At 38.9% G+C, this 18,395-nt stretch overlaps 2 protein-coding genes across 20 annotated transcripts in view; both read left to right on the forward strand.

Annotated features, from left to right (window-relative positions):
* Positions 1-18,395, forward strand: part of LOC125799471 (uncharacterized protein DDB_G0271670-like) — a 41,976-nt gene that overhangs the window by 20,904 nt on the left and 2,677 nt on the right. The window lies entirely within an intron of this gene.
* LOC111197591 (golgin subfamily A member 6-like protein 22) overlaps positions 1-18,395 on the forward strand; it is a 280,890-nt gene that overhangs the window by 1,730 nt on the left and 260,765 nt on the right. Inside the window, exons 2-5 of one of the 19 annotated variants that reach the window (XM_049476269.1) lie at positions 4,594-5,651; positions 5,736-6,042; positions 6,609-6,680; positions 6,797-10,237. The exons of 16 other annotated variants lie outside the window; for them this stretch is intronic. In XM_049476269.1, the coding sequence (XP_049332226.1) occupies positions 4,594-5,651; positions 5,736-6,042; positions 6,609-6,680; positions 6,797-8,166 (2,807 nt within the window). In that variant the 3' untranslated portion in view covers positions 8,167-10,237. Of the gene's footprint in view, positions 1-4,593; positions 6,043-6,608; positions 6,681-6,796; positions 10,238-18,395 lie in introns of those variants that run through there. 2 more of the 19 variants (XR_007438447.1, XM_049476260.1) reach the window with 2 other exon arrangements.

An 18,395-nucleotide genomic window follows, 5' to 3' on the forward strand; every position in this document is an offset into this window, starting at 1 on the left:
GTGTCTGTATTCAGTTACTGGGAAGCAGGGCTTTGAAAAAAGATTTTATTTTTTAATGAAAGATAATGTACTTAATTTAGTTATTGCTGCTGAACTGGGTAAATTCCTACATGTGAAATGCTTTCACTCACACACTAAACCTGCTATATCATTAAGATGTGTGAAGTCTATCACTACATCACTACCAATCACTGCATTTTTCCACCACGGCTCTACTGAAAAACACCAGCTTGAAGAGAAGCAGAAGCTACTTGTTCTACAAAACACAAGCTGAGATTAGATGTGAGTAACAGTTGGAACAGTACAGTTCAAGGGTCTGAAGTGGAGAGAGTGCAGAAGTATGGAAGTCACTGAGGAGGAGCAACAAAGCCCTGCTCTCAAAAGAAGGACGTCATCATGTTCTCTGCTGGAGAACTTTACTGATGCTGGAGTTCAGCAAAAGCACATTTTACAGCTCTCTGATTTCCAAGCTGATCAAGAGATATCTGTGTATTTCTGACACCAGTATCTCTGCAGAGAGAGAGTTTTCTACAGTAGGAGATTTTATAATCACACAGTTCAGCACACCTTCATCTGAACATGTAGACCAGCTCCTGTTCTTACATTACAACTCACACATTAGCACTCACTAGCTAAACTCATTTGCATTAACACACATTGGCCTGATCTCATTGTGGCCTGTTTTGTATTTTTTGTAATAGAGCTGCTTTCATTCTTGTTTAGCTTTAACATTATAGAACACTGTAAATAAATCTGAAAGCAAAACCCTCCACAGAGTAAATCAAACATCCATAAGAAGTGATTCCACATTTCTCCTCTCTGCAGACGTTCTTTTTATCTGAGGAATTTTATTCTCAATATTTAGTTGGAAGTCAGAGGTCTTAGAATCTGTATTTTTATATAAGGGAGGATTTTTATTTTATTAAATATTCAGAACATGCTGAAGTGTACAGACATGATCTTTGTATAAGAGCTGCTGATACAGAATTCTTTATTCTTGTATGAAAGTTGTTTGTTGTTTTGGTTCAGTATGTTTTTGTCTGAGGAGTTCTGTATATTCTCAGGATATAGTTTTAGGTCAGAATTGTCTCTCTTTAGGTCAGAACTCTTTATTTATCCATAAGTGCAGATTTTTATGTTATTAGTTATTCAGAATGAGCTGAAGTCAGTGATCAGTATTTAGTTTGAGAGCTGTTGGTACAGAATTCTATTATTGTATGAAAGCTGTGGTTTTGGTACAGTATAAATATTTTATTCTGATTTGTTCTTCATTGAACATAATGTTGGTTAGACGTTAGTATTTGCTGAAATCTATTAATTTACTACAAGCTGCTGCAGCAGGAGCACTTTTTTCTTTGTTTGTTGGTTCTGTGTGATGTTGGGATGGATGATCTCAAATGTTGGCCTTGCACTTTCCATATTGCTTTCATTTGACTTAATTAATAAAAGACCATTCAATTTAATTAATTATGAATCATTACAGATATTTTATTTTAAAAGCAGTCATGCAACAATAAAAAAGAAATACTAGATTGAAGAAAAAGATTAATCAAGATGCATCAATAATCGTTTTATAATTGCATTACAGATCACTGAATCATAATTGAATCGAATCATAAGATAGCTAGAGATTCCCACCTCTACTCATCAGCATGTTCTTCATCAGCTGAGTGTAGATCTGGTGTCTGATGTTCTTATAGAGATCAGTCAGATTCACTGCTGCTCTTCTGTCATTGATTGGAGGAGATGAAGTGACCTCATTCACACTGGAGGAGGAGTTTACAGTCTTTCCTCTTTTCCAGACTACTGTTACTTTTTAATACTGAGAAATATATACTACTTTTAATATACACCAGTTAGCCATAACATTAGTACCACTGACAGATGAACTGAAAAGCTTATGTTCATGTACAGTGGTAGATGTTAAAGGGTGGATACATTAGGCAGCAAGTGAACAGTCACATCTTAATGGTGATGTTAAAAGTTAAAAATAGACATAATTATAATCACATTAAGTACATTACTTAAAAAGTGTGGGATCACTTACAATTTTTATGCAACAAAACAATTCACAAACATTTTTGTCCAATAAACAGTTAATTTAAATGTATTTTTTTTCTTAAATATGGAAATGTTTGCGTTAAAGCTTATTTTTGTATAGAGCAGGGGTATTCAATTAGAATTCAGTATGGTCCAGTAAGAGAAAAATTCGACAGGCCAAGGTCCGAACCGATTTTTAACTTACAGTTTTTCTCAATTGGTTTGGCTCATTTCTTGAAAGTGAGATGACATTTTCAAAATAACATGGACAAATTCCCAAACTAACTTGCGGTTCCTCATAACAGAATGGCATTTCTCATTGCTTTCATCACATTTCAAATGCTTTGTACTTGTCTCAAGCACTTAGTACATCTTTGCAAATGGTTATGTACAAGTAGCCTACAATTAACACAATCATCCTACATTAAGTACATTTTCCAAAAGAATGCATCTTGTAGGTCTATCCCAATTGGTTGGTTCTCAGTGTAATGGATGTTCTCTCCAAAACATGTCAGCACAGTTTCATAGTATAAGTCATCATCTGCAGAATAGTCTGCTCAATTCCCAAAATGAGTTAAGAAATTGTAATACAATACAGAACACATATTTTGGAACATTTCATAAATTCATGACAATCAGGTGAGTAGGTAACAGGTGAAAGCAGGTTTTGACAAGGAGGAGTGTCCCTCTTTACAGGTGACCAATCTATCAGTTTGTTACCTGACAGGTGTAGTCTATGATTTTGAACGCTGGCATTGCTGTATATATACAGTTTGGCCTGGTGCTAGTACTTTGATGCTAGTCCTGTGATGATATAACAGGTGATCAGTGTAGAGGATGGCTCAGGCATTCACGACGCTTCTTCCCATGGTGCATTGCTAAAGAACACATCAGATGCGATGTTGATTTATGGCCAAACAGACTGCAGCGGATGAATGGCCAGAAAGATGACCAGGAGAGAGAAGGGAGTGACATAGAGTAGTCAGAATGTTACTGTATTTCATTTGTGATGCTTGACTGTTTTTTTTACATACTATAATGTATTTTGTTTTGTTTTTGCAGGTTTTTGTATTTAGATAGATAGCTAGATAGATAGATAGATACTTTATTTATCACGAAGGGATTTTGTATACATAGTATATTTGATACATTTTCCTTTGTATTTTTTTTCTTTCCTACCTACAGTAATGTGTAAAGATGTACTTGTAAATAAAAATAGTTACACTTTCCTCAGCAGAATGAGTGCAGTGTGTGTGGTGTGAAAATTGTATTCCTTCAGCTAGACCTCTGCCATAAAGACAAAACATCTAAGCATTTTGACTTGCAGTACTTACACAATGCCAAAGGGACAATGCATTTTGGGGGCACTGATGATTTGTGTGAGAAAGGAAATTAGTTTTGACACAAAACTGTTTTTGGAGAGATATGAGCATGTGATGAGGATCCATGTAGTTGTGCTGCACCGTCCAGTTTATTTTGACAGGAGGACGAAATGAATGAAAATGTGCCAAAGCAATTGAGAAGGATCTATGCCATTTTTATGGTACTGACTATTTATATGGGAGAGGGACTTCATTTTGAAGCAAGAATGAACGTTTTGGGAGACATATGACATTTTGCTGGTTATCTAAAGTGTTGCGAAGAACTGTAAGTCTGTTTGGCCAATTTCCTTTATAGTTATAGGAATGTCATCTCAGTTTCAAGAAATGAGCCAAACCAATCGAGAAAAACTGTAATATCCTGTTCTTTTGCCAATCAGAGTCAAGACATTTATTAGGCTAATTGTAAATATTAGGCTCTTTTACAATTTTGTTGCACAGCTGAAAAATATTTTAATAAGGGGCATAAAGGACCATTCTTAGTCAGATTAGTATCTGAAGCATCATTAGATGTTGGCTTGGTTAGAGGCTCAAAATGTCCAGAAAGAAACACCTTTCTTTAGAGATCCGACAGACTGATGTTGTGTTAAGAAAGGAAGGCTACTCAATGCTAGAAAGTGAAAATGCTGTGAACTGTTTCCTTCAGAGAGTAGAAAAGAAAAGAAAAGGAGTGGGAGGCCCCGATGCACAACAGTACAAGAAGATGAATATCTTGCAGTTTGAGACAAAGACACCTCACAGGTGTTCAACTGAAAGCTCCACTAAATGGAATCTGTTGAACACCAGTATCAGCATCAGCAGTGAAGATATAACTTCTGGATGCTGAACTTAATGGCCGAATTGGGAAGAAAAAATAAATATAGTGATTGCTGAAAATGGAGTCTTTTTGATAAAGTACACAGTCATCAGTTCCATAAAAATGTCTGCATGTCCTGTTTATTTGCTATATGTACTAATCTCACATGTTTCCATTTAAAACAAGAACATTTTATAGTAATCCCAAACTTTTGAGCAGTAGTGTTTATGAATTTACATTTACAGTAATAATGATTGATTTGATCATTTGATCATATTTTATAATTGTAATTGAATGATAATTTAAAAATGTAATGTTCACACTGTTTATACCTATTTTATAATAGAATAATAAATCTATCATAACTGATTATTTCAGAATTAAAGGATGAGAGGTTTCCTGGTCCTGTACTGAAGAACTTAATGAGTTTAATAGAAGAACAGAAATCACAGGAGGAGCAGCTGAAGAAAACTGAGACTGAACTGGAGAACACATCCAAACAAACAGACAGTAAAAAAGAAGATGGAGAGAGAGAGAGCATCACAGAGATCAGACAGAAGATCAGAGAGATGCAGGAAAGAAGAGTTAAAGAAAGACTGGAGATGAGACAAAGAGAGGAAGAAGAGATCAGAGAAAAAATGAGAGCTGTTTTGGAAGCTTTAAGGAGCTCAGATGAAGCAGTTCTGAAGGTAGAGAAGATAGAGCAGCACAAAAAACAGAAACATGAATATGAGCAAACAGCGATGAGGGAAGATACTCTCCTCATAAAGACTGTCTTTGAGCAGAGTGTTCAGACTGTTGTAACCCAGAAACTGAAAGAGTCTGAGAGAAAGATGGATGAAAAAGACAGAGAGTTAGAAGCACTGAAACAGAAGCTCTCAGAGACGGAGAAAGATAAAGAAAAGCAGCTGGAGGAGAGAAATAAAGAACTTAAAGAAAAGAACACTGCATTAGAGGAACAAAGGAAGACCATAGACAAGCAGAAAAAAACTATAGAGGAGAAGAATGAACTGCTGCAGGAGAAAGAGAGAATACTGACAGAAAATATAAAAACAGTGGAGATGAAGGACAGAGAACTGGAGGAAAAGGAGAAACTTCTCACAGAATTAAAGGATGAACTCACACAAAGAACAAAGAAATTAGAGGAGGAGCTTAAATTACAAAAGGTAGAAATGGAGAAAAGTCTTATGAAGAAAAATGAAGAATTAAATGATATAAAACAACAGTTAAAGGATAAAGATATAAAACTGAAAGAGAACGAGGTGATCATTAAAGAACATTTAGAGAGTATCAGTACGAGAGATCTGACTTTAAAAAACACAAATGAAAGATTAGAAAGTGTTACTAAAGAACTTCAGGAGAAAAACACACAGCTGGAGAAAAACAACAAACTGCTGAGAGAGAAAGAGAGAGAACTGGAGAAGAAAGAGAAAGAGGTAGAAAGCAGTAAAGAAAAGCTGGAGACACTGGGAAAGGAGCTGCAGGAGAAAGAGAGAGTACTGGAGAAGAAAGAGAAAGAGGTAGAAAGCAGTAAAGAACAGCTGGAGACACTGAGAAAGGAGCTGCAGGACAAGAGCAGTGAACTACAGGAGATGATGATCCTACTGGAGCAACAGAAAACTGAACTGAGAGAAAAAGATAAACTGCTTGAAGAGAAGGAGAGACTTCTAAGAGAGAGAGACACACAGATAATGGAGAGAGAGAAACAGGTGGAGGAGAAAGACAGACTTCTAGAGGAGAGAAACAAGCAGCTGCAGGAAAGAACAGATCCAGACCCATCAGCTCCCGTCAGGAGAAGAAACAGTATGGAGTATAATCCTCCAGACAGTACGTACCTGTTTAATCTTTACAAAAACACTAAACATTAAATAAATAAGAACACAGCATTATTGTTATACAGCATTAAAATCTAATTGAGTGCTTATTGCATACATGTAAAGAATATACAGCTTGGTGTGTGTGTGTGCGTGTGTGTGTGTGCGTGCATCGTTATTTTCCTTCTTTTGAATGTTACATGAAATATTGTAAGAATAATAAATAGTAACACCCAGTACCATAAATGAAATCGAACTGTGGCAAAAAGTTATTTATTTTTTACACAATTAAGTTAATTTAGCACAAACCACTGACCAACTGTAACGTCAGGCTTTATATATTTAAAGAAATATTAACATATTATTTCAATTTATCGAGACAATTTGAGTGTAAACAGAGAAAAAAAAGGCAGAAACAGGTTTTCACACAAAAGAAACGTGAGCAGAACAGAGCTTCATCTTTCACTGCTTTAATCTTAATAAGAGGACATAATATAATTTGTTATGAAATAAAAAACATTAACAGACTCCTCCCCCTCAGTAATGTAATCTCTATTCTGCTGGTTATGAATTTTTCAGTGAGTGGAGAGACTCCAGATTCAGCAGCATCACTCAGGAGAAGAAGCAGTCTGGAGGAACTTCCTCCAACAAGTAAATCATTACAGTTTAAAATAGAATCTTAAATATTAATCTGAATATAATAATCATCAGAATACTGTAATATATTTAATCTTTAGTCTCACTGTCTCTTTCCTGTTGTTCTTCAGTGAGTGGAGAACGGTGTAGTGCAGTCTCTCCAGCATCAGGTCCTGCAGCAGAACTCAGACTGGTGCTGCTGGGGAGGACTGGATGTGGGAAGAGTGCAGCAGGAAATTCCATCCTGGGCAGAGAGGAGAGGAGCCAGGCTGGAGCTTCTACAGTGAGGCAGCAGAGTGAGAGCAGACAGGGGGAGGTGGCTGGGAGGCAGGTGACTGTGGTGGAAACTCATGACTGCTTCTGTCCTGGACTCTCTCTGGAGGAGCTGAGACAGAACGTGGAGCACTGTGTCCGTCTGTCTGCTCCAGGACCACACGCCTTCCTCCTAGTCCTACCAGTGAAGCAGTCTACAGGAGAGGAGAGAGGGATGCTGGAGAAAATGGAGGAGATGTTTGGAGAGAGATGTTGGAGGAACACCATGATCCTCTTCACTGTTACGGATGAAGTTCAGGAGAAGAACATTGAAGACTTTATCCAATCAGGAAACCAGGAGGTCCAGAGACTTGTGGAGAAATGTGGGAACAGGTTTCACTGTCTCAACATTAAGGAGAGTGGAGATGGTTCTCAGATCTCAGAGCTGCTGGAGAAGATGGAGAAGATGGTGGAAGAAAACAGAGAGAAATTCTACAGCAGTGAGATCTACCTGGAGACACAGTCTCAGATCAGAGCAATGGAGACAAAGATCATTAGAGAAAGAGAAGAGAAGAGGATGATGGAAGAGAAAGAGATCAAAGAAAAACTAGAAAATGAGATGAAGAACTCTCTGAGAAAGATAGAGGGAACTGTACAAGAACATGAAGGAGAGATAAAGCAACTTAACAACCGAACAACAGAACTAGAGAGAAGAATGAAAGAAGAGAGGGATGAAGAGAAAAAGAGAGAACTGGTACAAGAGCTAAAAAGAGAGTTAGAAAAAAGAACAGAGATGGAGGAAAAGGTGAAGATACTAAAAGAAAAGAGAGAGAAGGAGAAGAGAGAGATGGAGGAGAGACACAGACAGGAGATGGAGGAGATCAGGGAGACGTATGAAGGAGAAGCCAGAATTGAGGCGGAGAGAAACCTGATGAAGATCATCCTGCCTGAACTCCAGAAAAACATCCTGCTCTCAAAGTTAAAGATGCAGGAAGAGTTCAGCAGACAGATGGAGGAGAAGAATGAAGAGCTGCAGAAACTGAAGAAAAGAGTTTTAGAACTCAGTGAAACTCATTCACTCAGGAAGGAGGTTTACCAGACAGCTGTGATGAGAATTGCAGAGACAGAAAGAAGAGGCACAGCATCAGAAAAAGAACATGAAGAAGGAGAGTCTGGAGGAGTGCTGAAGTGGCTCTTTAGAAAAAAGGATCAGAGTGAAAAATCAGGTGGAGGAGTTGTGGATGTTTAATTTCAGTTTCACTTTTAAAATAATAGCATTTTAAAACGGATCAATCAAATTATGATTTATGATCTAATTCTGAACTAATGCAGTAATGATGATGTAGGATAATTACTGTATTTATTTAAATTCTACTTTACTGTCTGACTTTGTCATAAACAGTTAACCCAAAAACTGTTATGAGGACTTTTCTGATTTCAGTTTTGGTAAAAGACTTCAGGTAAAAATGCTCCAGTGCATTAATCTCACCAGTTATTACTAAATGGTGTTCTGGCTAACACTAAGGCAGGTGATCCTAAATCTATTTCTTACCTACTTCTACACTGTATTACTGGTTTCTTGCTTTATCTGCTCTTTAACTCGGGACACATTTGTCAGTTATTGGATTTATTGGATTGTTTGTGTCAGAATAAGAAACCAGTCACTTTGAATTCCCTTTAGGAGTCAGGTGAACTCTGTGTGCACTATTTCAATAGTGCAGCTACTTGAACATGTCCAGCGCTTCCTTAATAAGTGGATTGTACACAGGGCTGGACTGGGACAAAAAAAACGGCCCTGGCATTTTTGGTTTAGACCAGCCCCACATAATTAGTGGAGCACTAGCGTCTTGTAATTTATGTATGTTCGGTTACAGAGAAGCATAATGTATCATGTTAAACATAAGAAGTTTAGTATTTTGTTTTGTCTATTGTTTTAGTGCTTTTTGAAACATGTTGATCCACAGCATAGAGGCTACAAACTCAAACTATTCAGCCTTTCAACACACCTTTAACCTAAATATTTCAAATACTATGATGTAGCCTAAAATATACACTTGCTGCTCATCCAACACTTCTCATTCTTGAACGTTTGCTGTTTTATCAGCCATTGCTACCTCCATCACCTCAAAGTCCCTGTGTTATCCTAACTTTACTAATGTTACTACCTGTTTACGTGCTACACATTCCTGCTCAGTCTGTCCCTCGGTTTCTCCGTCACAAGCCTGCTCTCCCGGTCTGCTGCTTCTGTCTTCATCTACGGAGGACTCGGAGGCTACAGCAGCGAACATGTCTGTGATTTTTACACATTTTTGTAGCAGCTTCAGTGAATCTTCTCCGCACCCGCTTTCTGCCGCTGTGGTTTCTCCATACTGCCTCTCCTTTAACATACAAGCTCAACACTGAACGTACCACGCAGAGAGAGAGTGGGGCCGCTTTCCTCCTATATCCTGATTGGTTCAGTCCACAGTGTATATTAAATATGGGCCAATGGGCCGCCCCCTCTATATTGTGGGCCGGTCTCTTAGAAAAAAAAAAGAAGGAAAATCCACCTGAGGACTATTGGCCCACCAGGCAAACGCCAGGTACGCCAGATTACCAGTCCAGCACTGGGTGTACACGCATTGGGCATGCGCCTGTGTTGACAATACACTACCAAGATAGCAATGAACGTCTGACTCTTAACGACTCTCTAGATTGTTTTCAGTCAGTGGCACACCTGACTGACAGGCCTTGTCCCGTGTATAAGACACGGCACATAGTGCTGCACTTTATACAGTATATAAGTGCCCGTGGGATGACTGGGAATTTAGATGATTGGCACATATTTAATTATTTAATAAGGCTTAACATCATCTACTATTATAACTTCTGAGAGATTTCTATAAACCTTCACAAGGCTTAGTTTGAGAATCACTGGTTTAAACTGTGAGTAAAATAAGAACAGATTGATAACTTTTTTAACCCACAGGTTGACTTGCATTCAGATAGTTTTATAAACTGTCCCTTTAACTTCCAGTGATTACAAAAGTTAAGAATGATTTTGGGGATCTGGTTTGGATATTTCCTCTTAAGCACCATCATCATCATCATTGTTGTCTTCATCAACATCGGCTGCTAGAAGTGATAAATAAACAACTAAAGTGAATTAAAGTAAATCAGTTTTAGCATCAGATTTATTTTACAGTATGGAGTATTGTATCTGTGTGTATCTGTGTGTTCTGTTCACATTACAGATGTTCTCCTGTAAGATCACATCTGTGTTTTGTACATAATATGAACACTATGTGTAATATTAGTGGTTCTGTTTGAACTGTTCCAATAAAAAATATCCAGCAAATACCTGTGTTTTGTACATTGATATATAATATATTTATATGTTTATAATGTGATTGATCATTTTGATTCTGAATTAAAGATGTTAGTCTCTAAAGTTGGTCAGAAGATCTTTTTGAAGTTATTACTCCATTACTGCTGTTGCCAGATTAACTGTGTTTAGTTTTGGTGGGTTTGGGCCTTGATGCAATTATGTGCTCAAAAATGATTTGTTTTATTTATTATGTAAATGAAGATATTATTACAATAATGGTGTGAATCTCTACAAATGGATTTGTCTGGTCTGTTTCATGTGATGGAAAACAATAACACTAACTTCATATTGAGTTTAATAAATTAAGGGAGTTCAGTCCAACTGCAGGTTTCAAGTAACTCCAAAACGCATTTATTGTTGGGAGTTTCTGAACTTATGTCTGGAGTAAATAGAAAATGATAAAGCACACATACAGATAAAGCTCTTGAATCAGTAGAAGGCTTATTAGTATAAAAATAATCACTGTATGCTGTGGAGATACATTTTATGAATTTAAAAATATATATTTTATAAAAGTGGATTATTGCATGAAAACCTTTTTATGTTTGTTTCTGGAAAACAGAGTTATATTAGGTAAGATAATACAATTTAATAAAAGGGTTAATTCATGTTTAACTGAATTCTGCACTGAATTGATTTTAATTATATGTGACTGCATGACCAATAAAAAAGATTATTTTTGTCAATTATAAATTTTAAATTATGGATCCACATAAACAATTTTCACAGTCGAGCTGAGGTCTAGAATGTCACACCTGTCTAAGTGCAGACTGTCATTGTGAGTTATGTATATCACTGCTGATGTAAATAGGAGAGTGTAATTGGGCTCACAGTCACTGAGTGGAAAGGATCTCCCTCGTCTCTCAGCACAGTAGTAGCAGTACCGGCTTCTTTTAGCTGATGTAGATCTTCTCCTTCTCTTCAGCTTTTCAGTCATTTAATAAGGAGAAAGATGATCAGGTGTTCTGTTATATTCTTAAAGAGCCCTAAAAATAAAACATACCTCTCCAAATCTCACTGATTGGCATCTGAAGTATGAATTTTGATTGCTGTTATTATGAGGAGCTCAACGTTGCCTTTTCCACCCCAAAACTGACCCCAAAGAACACTGATACAAAATGTGTGCAGAAAATATGAGATTGAAAATATATTAACATGTTTATTTAATGTTTACTGCTGTTTGCATCAGTTAATGCATGTCATTCATTCATTCATTCATTCATTCATTCAATTATCAAACCTGCTTTATCCATTCTGGGAAGTTGGAGAGCCAGAGCCATCCACAAGGAGCTGCTGCTTCTTCTTCAGGATTTAATAGAATTCCACCTTCACAGCTCGTCCTCCTGAATGAAGAAAGTTATACAGCATCCTCATTTGTTCCTGAGGTGTTTTTGTAGCTTTGATGTTACCATTCATTTCACTCCTAATCAGTTTTTGTTTTTCTAAACAGTCCAGTATCTCTATTACAGAGGAATTACTCTCTGAATAAACTGTTAACTGTGATCTTCCACAAATGCAGCCTCTGAAATACAGATAAGAGGACAAAGACACATAATAAATGAATTTTAACAAATTAATTAAGCCTATTCAATTGAAAAAAATCTCTGTGTGCATGTCAGTATCACTGCTGCAGGTGTTGTAAAATTCTTTATCAGAAAGCGTAACGCTTTGCTAGGGCTGAGCGATATGGATAAAAAGTAATATCTCAGTATTTTATTACTATTTTTTAGCTGAATGGTAATATACGATATGTCTCCATATTTTTACATCGTATAAAGTAAAAACTAAGACAAATCTACATGTTCCAGATTTCATACAGCACAGCTGCAGACAGGAGCTGAGGAACCCTGCTCTGGCGCATTTTTATCTTAACAGTGTAGTGCTTTGCGCGTCTCAGCAGAGGATACTGACCTGTGCATTCACGCTGTGATGGTATGCTAGATACTTTATTGATCCCCGAAGGGAAATTCTAGAAAAAAAAAGAATTTCCCCTCGGGGATCAATAAAGTATCTATCTATCTATCTATCTATCTATCTATCTATCTATCTATCTATCTATCTATCTATCTATCTATCTATCTATCTATCTATCTATCTATCTAAATAGCATCAGAGTTTAGGAATAAGTCTACACTGATGGGCGTGGTGGTCTGGAAGTGAGGTGTGTTCAGGTAACTTTCTGACATGCTTTTATCTTGGTGGTGGAAAACACAGGTTCATGATTTAAACCCTGACAGCAGTCAACAGTCACCCATTCTTACCTACTTTAGCTAAAGCAGGTGCGGCATGTGTGAGGCACACGCTCAGCTTGAGTACACCCCCACTCTTTAACGGAATAGGTGCAAGACGTGAAAATAGACTGTTGATGGGGGTGTAAGATAAGAATGAGCACATGCCTAAAGGTCCATTTACAGGGTTTTATCCACAGAAATAAAACGGTCTCTAAAATACCTCAACTATTTTCTTTACATACGGATGCATATGGGTGTTATAATAAACTTTGTGTTGAGAAATTTAATTAGTAAGCAATGTAATTTATCTTTGGCTGAGATACAGGTCACAAGAAGTCCTGTATTTTCTATCAGGGGATTACTTGCTGGATGGATGTTTTTTTATTACCTTCTCATCATTTATCACAATTCATTATATTGTTGAATGGTGTCTACTGAACAAAGTGTGCAATCTAGACAAATGTATCAACTTTAGCGTATTAAAATCCTCCAGGGGTAGTTTATGCAGTGCTGTGGTGCAAGATTACAAAAGTGAAATCGGTAACAGTACAAACAGAGTAAGGAAATGAAGCTTCCTGTTCATTTTCTATCACTGTACAATATGGGGGACCTGCCAGCATGTAAAAGCTATGATGTGCCATATATGATAAAATACAGTCTTCATCCCTGATTTATATTATTACATGATGTAATGAGGCTAAAATACAAAGAAAGCTACAAAGAAAGTTTTCTGTTTTACTTCTTCAAACACGGCTGTAGGTTCCAGAGTTTTAGCAAGAGAAAATCCAGAAAGAGAAAGTTTTCTGCAGGTGGAGACCACAGTCAAATCCTCTCCTCTCCTCCTTCCTGACTGATTCTTCTTTAGTTTAGTATTTTTCTAGTGTTCTTGTCTCTACTGGTAGCATGAAGCTGTAGCTGCAGCTCTTTCAGACAGCACAGCTCCTCCAGAAAGAAGCATCCACACGTCTCCCAGCACAGTCTCAAGATCATGGAGGAGATTCCAGCACACAGGAGATCATTACACCAGGAGAACAGGACAGACCTGTAGAAGAGAATCAACCCAGTGGCAGGACTGATATCTTTAGTGTGAGGAGGAACAGAAGAAACACAAGCAGAGTCCTGCAGAATGAGCTTCAGCGGACTGCTGGAACACAGACTCCATAAGACTGACGTGAGATCCTGACGTCCTCTAGTGAGACCTGTACTCACAGTCCAGCACCGTGCAGCTCATTTAGCAGAGTTAGCAGCTCCTCCAGTGCTGCCCTGTTCTCTTCACAGATGAGATTCACAGCTTCACACTGACCACATCTTACAGATGTGAAAGAGTCTGGAGATGCCATAGTAAATGCTCTGCTGCCAGAAACATCATCCAGCATGAGCAGTTTGGTGGTGGATCAGTGATGATCTGGGGAGGCATATCTTTAGAGGTCTGAACAAACCTTCATGATCTCGTCAGCGGTTTCCTGAATAGCTCTGATTTTGTATGAATTTAATTCTAGCCCTCGAAGAGTTAACAATGTTGGTTTCCATTTACTTTTGTTAGGTTATTTTGTTCTTAAATAATTAAAGAATTTATATCTGTAAAGATTTTCAACTCGACTCTTTCTTCACCGACATCTGATATGTGATTTAAGTGTATTTTTTTTTGTTTTGAGCAGTGAAGCTATAGTGGAATTTTAGTAATTGAATAAACATTTCACCAAATAATAACACAGGACTGATAAATGGTAAAAATATGTTTTCACTGATTATTATTTAGTTATACCTACATAACACAAGATAAATTAACTTGCAGAATAAATAAAAATACTAAAAATATGAACTGCATATTTATCAATAATAACTGATCAATGACAATTTATTTATAAAATGTAAAATCAGTGAATTTTCCTCAACTAATAAAACCAGTAATTAAACAACTTCGTATTACTGTTCTTAATTATAATAATAATGACATTTGGAACAGATGTTGTGAAACAGATGTAGTTTTGCTGTAAAAACTGACACTGTCAGCAGCAGCAGTCAGAGATGTTCTAGAGAGGAGAAAACCCACTTCAGAATCTCTTTCCGGTTTATTTAACCACCAGAGGTGCTCCTGAGTGAGTTTATAAATATTTAATAATAATTTTTATACTGAAAACTACTATACTAAATGTTCTCAACACAGAACAATATAAATGTTTCAGTACCGCAGATATAATTTATAAATCTTTTAATCTCAGAGCTCTGACTGTAACTCCAGCATCAGCTCAGCAGTCAGTCAGTTCACAGTAGCAGTAATGCTGGAGTCTTTACTGACTAAAACCCGTTTACTGTAGAAAAACTGAAATATACAGGTATGATTTCTTTACTTTATGTCATGCATTGTTATAGTTGTTTAGTAAGAAAGTCTGCTTATTTAGTGCCATACCTACACTGAGTTTCTATTGGACTGTTGAGGTGACGTCAGATGAGTAGGAGGACGGAGCTGGGGTAAGGGATTGTAAAGCGTATGTATGTGCGAGCGTAGCCTGTGCCTCGTGAACGTGTCTGTTAAGAGAACTCCAATGAAAGGTCAAGTTGTGGACGATATTAACTCACCGTGCCTCATTACATGGTGTCAGAAGCGGCGAATTCACATGCCTCGGGAGAGAAAAGGACTAACGAGCTGCAATGTCGAAGTTTCACGCACCTGAATCCTTTGATTTCACCCAGCCGGCTTCATGGCCAGTCTGGAGACACCGTTTCTCCCGCTTTCGGATTGCAACGAAGCTCGACCACGAAGACGGTGAGGTACAAGTTAATTCACCTCTCTATGCAATGGGCAAAGAAGCAGAGCCTATTTTCAGTACATTTACGTTTACTGCAGAGGAAGAGGCTAACTATTATGAAGCTGTGGTGAGAAAGTTTGACGACCATTTTGTGCCGCGTCGCAATATAATACACCAGTGCGCGTGCTTTCACAAACGCATACAGCAGAGTGGAGAGAGTGTTGAGGCATTTGTTAGGAGTTTGTACGAGATGGCGGAGCACTGCGAGTTTGGGGCAGTCAAAGATGAGCACATACGCGATCGTATAGTGATCGGTGTGTCTGACAGCGATGTGTCTGAAAAGCTCCAGCTAGAACCTGAGCTCACCCTGGAGAAGGCAATACAGGTGGCACGCCAAGCAGAGCTGGTTAAAATGCAAAATGCAGGCATGAGAGCACAGTGCATTGACCAAGTGGGGCACAAAAATAAGCAATATAAGCCGTGTAGATCATATGCCAGTAGGAAAATTAAACCTCAAGCAAAACGAGCTGAAGGCAACACTGTGAGAAGCTGTTCCAGGTGTGCACGTATGCATGAGTCTGGAGCATGCCCTGCATGGGGAAAAAGGTGCCGCAGGTGCAATAAAACTGGTCATTTTGAAGCAGTGTGCAAAACAAAAATCGTTAAAGAGGTCACTGTTACCCTGGAGGTAAACAACAGTCAAGATTCCTGGTTTTTAGGCCATATCTCAGACTGTGCTGATGTCAAAGACGAATGGCAAGTTGAGCTGCAACTAAATGGCACTGCTGTGCATTTCAAAATTGATACTGGAGCAGACATTACTGTTATGTCTGAGGACGAATTTACCAGGTTACCACAACAACCTAAGCTAGAGAAAATCAGTGCTAGAGTGTGCAGTCCTGGTGGAGAGCTGAACTGTCTGGGCAAATTTCAGGCTTCCACTCAAAGAAAAGGGCAGACTTTCACCTTTTGGATCTATGTGTTAAAGGGCCCATACACAAACAATCTGCTCAGTCGTAAAGTTGCTTGCAGCATGGGCCTAGTGCAGAGACTGGATGAAATTGAAATAGAAGATGATTTGTTTGGGGATATAGGACTGTTAAACTGTGAACCAATTAAGATTGAGCTAAAACCTGATGCCAAACCCTACAGCCTCACCAGCCCCCGCCGTGTGCCCTTTCCATTGCTACCAAAAGTAGAAGAAGAGTTGAAACGCATGCAAAAGCTGGACATTATTGAAGAAGTTACAGAGGCTACAGATTGGTGCGCACCTATGGTGCCTGTGATGAAGCGGAACGGGAATGTGAGGATATGTGTGGATCTAAAAAGGCTTAATGAAGCTGTGAAAAGAGAGTGATTCATGCTTCCTACATTAGAGGACATAGCACCAAAACTGTCAGGTGCTAATGTTTTCTCCACACTTGACGCATCGAGTGGGTTCTGGCAAATATCCCTTGAAGCTTCCAGCCGGAAGCTGACCACATTCATTACACCAGTGGGCAGGTTTTGTTTTAAGAGGCTCCCTTTTGGGATAACGTCGGCCCCAGAAATTTTCCAAAGAGAAATGAGCATGCTTCTGAGGGATCACTCAGGTACAGTGGCAGTGATGGACGACATCTTAATTTATGGGAAAGACAAACAGGAACATGACCAAAATCTCAGGGCTGTTCTTCAAACAATAAAGGAGTCTGGGCTGAAGTTAAATCGAGAAAAATGCCAGTTTGGTAAATCAGACATTCAGTACTTTGGACATGTCATTGGGAAAAAGGGCATCAGACCAGATCCTGGCAAAGTCAAGGCATCAGACCAGATCCTTGTCTGCAGTCCTGCACCCCATCACTGAACTGCTCAGGAGTGACACAGCTTGGATGTGGGGTGACGCCCAAAAACAAGCATTTAACCATGTTAAGGACATGCTTGTATCAGCACCTTCGTTGGTGTTCTACAACAGCAGTAAGCCTACTGTGGTGAGTGCAGACGCGAGTAGCTATGGCCTTGGGGCTGCCCTGCTGCAAGAGCAGGAAGGAGAACTGCATCCAGTGGCCTTTTGCTCTCGAACATTGACCCCAACAGAGCAGCGGTACTCTCAGATTGAGAAGGTGAACGGTTTGCACGGTATCTACAAGGTATGGGAAGATTTTGCCTCCAGACAGATCACAAGCCGCTTGTCCCCCTAATCAATTCATATGATCTTGACAAAGCACCACTTCGATGCCAGCGCCTGTTAATGCGTTTGATGAGATTCAGTGTGACGGCAGTCCATGTTCCAGGAAAGCAGCTTGTAGTAGCAGACACACTGTCAAGAAACCCACTCACAGAAAGTAATACGTCTGACACGGAAGAGGATGTGTAAGCATATGTACAAGCCATCGTGTCTACCAAGCCAATGACCGGAGGCAGACTGGATGCACTTCGTGCTGCCACCCAGGAGGATACTGATCTAACTTTAGTGTGCAAGTATATCCTGGAAGGATACACCCACAGTGTGTGAGTTTCATGCTGCACGGTCTCACCTGACAGTTGTGGATGGACTTTTGCTGTATGGTGACAGAATTATTGTCCCAGCATCACAGAGGACAGAGGTGCTACACAAGATCCATGAAGGTCATCAGGGCCTCACAAAGTGCAGAGCACGAGCCAACATGTCAGTGTGGTGGCCAGGAATAGGACGTGACATCACCAGGACAGTTGAAAAATGCAAATTCTGCCAACAAAACAGACCTACACAAAGGAAAGAACCATTGATCACTACTCCACTGCCAGAAGGCCCTTGGCAGAAAATAGCAGCAGATATATGTGAACAGGATGGGAACAAGTTCCTGGTTGTCATAGACTACTACTCACGAGACATTGAAATAGCTCACCTGCCAACACTCACCAGCCAGCAGGTGATAGGCCGTCTAAAGAGCATGTTTGTCAGATGGGGAATCCCATACGAACTGATAACTGACAATGGAACTCAATTTACTTCTGCAGAGTTTGTGAGCTTCACAAAGGCATACAATTTCACTCACACAACCTCCAGCCCACATTACCCGCAAAGTAACGGTGCCGCTGAGAGAAGTGTTGCCACAGCAAAGCGAATTTTGCGCCAGCCTGACCCACAACTTGCACTCATGAGCTACCGGGC

Source organism: Astyanax mexicanus, chromosome 1 (assembly GCF_023375975.1).
Source record: "Astyanax mexicanus isolate ESR-SI-001 chromosome 1, AstMex3_surface, whole genome shotgun sequence".
Classification (NCBI taxonomy): Eukaryota; Metazoa; Chordata; class Actinopteri; order Characiformes; family Acestrorhamphidae; genus Astyanax; species Astyanax mexicanus.